The sequence below is a fragment of the Lutra lutra genome, chromosome 3 (assembly GCF_902655055.1).
Source record: "Lutra lutra chromosome 3, mLutLut1.2, whole genome shotgun sequence".
NCBI lineage: Eukaryota > Metazoa > Chordata > Mammalia > Carnivora > Mustelidae > Lutra > Lutra lutra.
The window spans coordinates 14,796,138-14,802,206 of record NC_062280.1 but is presented as its reverse complement, the minus strand read 5'-3'; the positions used below and the strand labels follow the sequence as shown (position 1 = coordinate 14,802,206).

Here is a 6,069-nt window from a genome sequence, read left to right as displayed (position 1 = left end):
TCCGCTGCACAATTATAACCATATCACATTTTCAAAGGTTTTCAATATTAACCATACGACTTATTTATTTTTCTCATGAATCAAATTTAGAATCCACTAGTGAGTTTTTTTAAGATTCTGATTTTATTCCTAAAGTTTTAAGACTTCAGTCAGCAACAAATATTTGCATTATTTAACAATAGTTTTCATAGTTAATGTGTATATGGCAAAAGCACACTAAGGCTTTGCCATTACAACTAAGTTAATTAAGTAGAATTACAGACATTTAGATAACAAAGCAATACACCATTTAAGATATCTGAAGCTAAATCAGCTGATAGGGAATAGTTAATACAGTACCCCTTCTGGAGACAGTAAGATTTTCTACAGTACTATAAAATAGGCAGGTGGAATAAAGCGGAAAAAATAAAGAAAGGAAAAAAAAAGAAAAGAAAAGGAATAGAAAGAAGAGAAAAGCCAGAACGGAAAACACTGATGATCCCTCCTTTTTAACCAAGAAATATAAAGCTGTACTTAAAGATGTCACAATGCCAAGATGTGAGAAAAAGAATTACTAATACCTTATTACATGCATTATATTAAAATGCTGATGGTTGGCTGAGCTGAGAGTACTAAATGCATATACGTCCCTAAATGGAATGATAACAGGAGTTACTGGTAGTTATGCTGGAAAACTTTCAAGTTCCAAATTGACCATAAATTTCTAGCCAAAGTTCGCAGGTAATTAAAGTGTTTATTTAACATCTTTAAGAGGAACAAAACTACCACTATCCCCAGAAAAAGTATAAAAAGAAAACTACCAACAAGTTTAAGAAAAAAAATAACAGGATTTTTAATGAAAAAAATTACATTATAACAAGGACACTATACATTAAGTTACAATATATATATATATGTATATACACACACATTTTAAAACTTTTTAAAAAATCTGGTACAAATTAAATGACATCTTTCACATGCTCACATGATTAAGTCTGTATTTTGACAGGATGTAAAAATGAAACACAAGCTGGTGGGCCTCAAAATCAGAAACTGCAATGCAGGACCAGCTTCCAAAATCTATTTTCTATCATTTTTGTGACTTTTAGAAAACATTTACCTTGGATAAGACAAGGTACTTAGTATAAAAGCTTTTTCTTTTAAGCATGTTAACTGCTTATGGAGAAATTAATATTGAAGGAAAAAGCCCACCATGGCAGTGTTTATCTATAACTCACTGTAGTATATATAAAGTTCACTGGGAGGCTTTGGAACATGGAAACTACAATGATGAAAAAAGCTCAGCTGTAATTATGAATTTCTGTTTATTCTGAATGTCCAACTCACTACTACATATATTACACTTTGCAATACATCACACAAAAGAGCAGATGTCAAAGTTTGCTGTAGAGCTGTTAGGAGAATGCGAAATACAGATACTGAAAGCTTTATGCACTCGTATTTAATACCCTGTGCATTTAAAAAATAATTGAATATTTAAAATATGTAAACATACTTTTAAAAAAGCGATGCTAAGCACCTTTAAAATACAATACTGATATGTTGTGACTGAACATGCATTTAGAGGACACATGAATTTTTAAAAATTTAGAAACTATTTTTAAAGAGCTACTCATTGAAATACTTACATGAAAATATTGATAGTTCCAGTTTCTACCTAAAAACCAAAAGAGTATACAATTAGGGACTGAAACCTTCCTTCATGCTCTTTTTTAATTTTGCTTTTTGTTTGTGAGGAGGATGCACTGTAACTTTCTGTCCTCATAAAAACAAAAACAAAAACGAGTACCAGAGAGACATTCACAAAGAATTAAGTGAGAGAAATATTTTTTAACTGTGTTTTGTTAAAACTGTGTTTTGTTAAGTGCCAAAGTCTGAATCCTCTAACATCTCTCATTCTCGTAGGTAATTCACTAGAGTTTGTATCTTAACAAGCATTTCTCCTTAACAACTCAACATCAAAAAAGAAAAGAATGTCTCCAAAGGAACATAGTTAAATTGGTAAAATATTTAATAAGCTATTGCCATTAATAAAAAGTGAAGATTACTTAAAATCTTGAAAACAGTTTTCATAAACTGGAAATAACAAATGAAAAGAATATTATCTACAATGTAACACTACAATATAGATTTAGACTTATACCCTTTAAGTACACACAGACTAAGAGAAATCTGGGTTTGAGGTAATTAAGAGCTGTGTTTAACTTAGAGTAACATAATCAGCTTTGGCAGCCTGCCTCTAAAATGCTCACATCAAATATTTTCAGTTCTTAGAACAGTTAGCTATTCTAACTAAAAATCATGTATGTAATTAAATATTAACTTTGTATTAAATAGGGGCATAAATAATACATTTTATATTAAACAGGGTATAAATCTAAAGAGCAAGATGTTTTATTAAAGTTCCACTAACTTCTAATATAACAATGCTTTATACTTAGATACATATGTACCTGCAACAATTAAAATGAATTAAGAATGGGAGACTGGATTTAGAAAAGCTAAAAATGACTCATATTCATGTAAAATATTAAGGTTAAATTTCATATTCTATCTCATATCCTTTGAATATTAAACATTCATATCCATTTGAAATCCTTATTATTTTAAAATAAAAGCTTAAATATACCCACACATGGTGTCTGGGGTAAAAAAGCCTTTACGTTGATTTCTTGACAGTTTATAATTGACATTTCTAGTTTGCCAACCTTCCAGAAAACAGAAGCTTACAATTAATATAGTGATTAGTACTTATTCAGTATTTCAATATATTTACTCAACAAGTAAATATACATACACATCAGTTGTTTTAAAGTTTTAAATATGAACTAATTTTTTAACTACAAATACTTACCTTGAAATGGCATAAATTCTAATACCACCAATTCAGTAAGAACTCTGGCATAGAAAAATAAATACAACTCAAATTCTTTTCCAACCAGAGCTGAATCTTCAATACAAAAGAGGAAAAAAAATCCCCTGCTGATATCAAAAAGTCTCCCCCAAATCATCTGTAAACACCAGGGGAAGTCTGTTATTCTTTCTGAATTCTCTCAATTTCTACATTTTCCTATTCATAAGTAGTGCTTTACCTACAATACTATATAAATCCATGCAATATACATTTATTTCTGTATTTTATCTGATTAATTCAAGTTAAAAATATGAGTACTTACCAAGACACTTTAAATTTCTATTAGATGACCATTAGTATGCTATTGGTTTGTAGTTTGAAGTATAAAAAATTATAATGGAAGAAGCCAAAATGCAACTACTGTTTCCACAAATGAGAATGCTGGGCTTCATGTTATGATTCAAATCTACTACTGTTTTATCTTCCCTAATGTGACAGACTACAAATAATCTCTCACCTGTCTGCTATAATGTAAAGAATTTCTTCACAACTTTAAAGAGGCAGTAAGTTCTTTTATCACTTTTAAATAAAAAGTCAACACACAGTCACACACACACACACACACACACACACACACACACACACACACTATTTTTGTTGTCTTTGTCTTTTCAGAACCCAAATTGGATATTTTCAAGAGATGAGTTATGTAACTATTTGTGTTCAGACTACATTGTCATGAATAAATTCAGATGATCTTTTGAAATACTGGCCTCATTAGATAATCAAAAAGCATAAGAATTATACAAAATGACAGCAGTAAAATAGCTTCCAAAAATATGGACTTGGCAACAAACATATCAGTTTTAAATCAAAGTTGCTCACTGAACTAGTCTTTTAGTCCATCTATCACAATACGACACTTTGACAATATTCACCTTCTTTTTTATGACATCAGAAGTTACCCAAGTTATAAATTCTGAAAAGCTTCAATAATTTATGTGGCAGATAATTTCTTACAGTCCAAATTTTTTTTTGCTTCCATAGGCAATGCTGGTTCTTTGGGTTCTTGCTTAACTTGGCTCAGAGAAATGGTACCTTCTGGATTTTCTTCAACTTTAAAACCAAACATAAAAGAAAAACCCTAAAGGTTAATGTAAACTTATAACACTGGAATCTTTATAATTATATGAATTTAGAAGCAAAGCAAAAAACAGTCATTTTTTAAAAAACAGTCAATGTATTTGAGAACTCAGTACTTCTGACATCTTAGTCATTCATAATACATTTTCAGGATGTGTATACCTGAAACTAATGTTCTATTGTATGTCAACTAAACTTCAATAAAAAAATGTAAAGAAAAAGAAAAATAATAAAAAAATTAAATGTTGAGAAGTTTAAAAAAAGTTTCTTCAGTATGCTTCTGGTAATGAAAACAAGAAGAGACTAAGAAAACCAGAGTTCCTCTCCTCTACAGATGCTTTGATAAAAAAGCAGTCCATAATTTCATGAAAGTATGAGGACTATCTCATATTTAAATTTAAATGCCTTTAAAACTATGAGTAAACAAAAGTCAGGAAGCCTCCTATTATTGGAAAATGATGTTTTACAAACAGTAGGTATATGTATTACAAATTTACAGATTTGTTACCACTCTACTATGGCCTCCATATGTAGCCATATATCAAGGCAAATACTCCTTCCCTAAAGAAACTCAACTACATGAGTACTTTAGAAAAAAAATATGCCACCTCTTAATGGAGAGTTCTGACTTAGCTGTACAAGCTGTATGTTTGCTTATCTGAAACACTGCACAATGCACTTACCATTCTGATTTTAAAGTACTTATGACCAGATTAATCTGAACGCAGCATACCAGCGACACTATCTTGAACTGGCAGGTGAGATGTCTTTTTCTCAGGGATATCAGTTTTTCAGTTGCTAAAGGGAACCAAGATTAAGGGGACCAATATTTGCTCAGGCAAGTGTGTTGAACACCCCTAATGCTTGTCACATATGGATGTGTTAGAGTTTATCCCACACCATAAAGAAAACCAGTAGAAGATGGATTTGAGTCACCCTTAGGATTCATATTTAGGTGAAGCAGTCCCTCAGATCATGATCTAACTTGATAAATCATGCAAGTTCAGATCCCAAAAGGGTCTCCTTTAACGCAATCTGATTAGAGCTCCCAGAAATACCTTGGTACAACATAGAGGGAGGAAGCATGTTAGAATGGAAAGAAACGTTGAAGGCAGATAGATCTGGGTTAAAATCCCTGCTCTATCACTTTTAGGTAATTACTTAACCTCTCTGAGCCTTGATTAACCTATCTGTAGAATGGGGACACCACCAACTGTTACATGAAGTTCTGAGGATTAATTCACCTATATTCCTTTCCTTCTTTTCTACTAAACTTCTACTAAACTTATTCAGTAGTGACAACTACTGAACACAGCTCTCCAGATAAATTTTCTTAAAAGTAACAATTCCAAAAAATTTAGAATAAAAAAGTAACAATTCCAAAAGATTTTAAAAATTTAAAATTTAAAATCTTTTGGAATTGTTACTTTTTTTTTTTTTAGATTTTATTTATTTATTTGACAGAGAGAGATCACAAGTAGACGGAGAGGCAGGCAGAGAGAGAGAGAGAGAGAGAGGGAAGCAGGCTCCCTGCTGAGCAGAGAGCCCGATGCGGGACTCAATCCCAGGACCCCGAGACCATGACCCGAGCCGAAGGCAGCGGCTCAACCCACCGAGCCACCCAGGCGCCCTGGAATTGTTACTTTTAAGAAAATGATTCTTTTCTGGAAGGAACTAACTTACACTTTTCCTTACCCAGAAGAATGAAGTCTAAGAATCCAGGGTAAATACTTTGTATGTTCTAAGGATTTCTATGACGATTTCTATGAAGATTTTTGTTCTTCAAAGCAAACTGCAAATCTTTCTCCGCAAAAGTTCGCAATCCGAAACAATCTATGTGAAAGGGAGTGACATAGGTCAAGTAGGAGTAGGTTGACTGGGTTTGTTACAAAGTAAAGATAACAAGGTCTTGGATTAAACCCAAGTCCCTAAGGCTTAACTAGTTCCCTTTCAATTTCCATAGAACTCAACATTAAAGTTTATAACTCAAAATTTTTAACATTTATATCTGTCCACTTCATTCCATTTTTCCTTGTAACATTTTTTCCATAGTAACCTTTACACTATAA

At 31.8% G+C, this 6,069-nt stretch overlaps 1 protein-coding gene across 8 annotated transcripts in view; it reads right to left on the bottom strand.

The window, feature by feature from the left end:
• Positions 1 to 670: 670 nt before the first annotated feature.
• Positions 671 to 6,069, bottom strand: part of CARF (calcium responsive transcription factor) — a 66,296-nt gene continuing 60,897 nt past the window's right edge. For 3 of the 8 annotated variants that reach the window (XM_047720776.1, XM_047720774.1, XM_047720777.1), the window contains one exon: positions 681 to 1,660. In XM_047720776.1, the coding sequence (XP_047576732.1) occupies positions 1,515 to 1,660 (146 nt within the window). In that variant the 3' untranslated portion in view covers positions 681 to 1,514. Of the gene's footprint in view, positions 1,661 to 3,849; positions 3,974 to 4,683; positions 4,799 to 6,069 lie in introns of those variants that run through there. The other 5 variants (XM_047720775.1, XM_047720772.1, XM_047720773.1 and 2 more) reach the window with 3 other exon arrangements.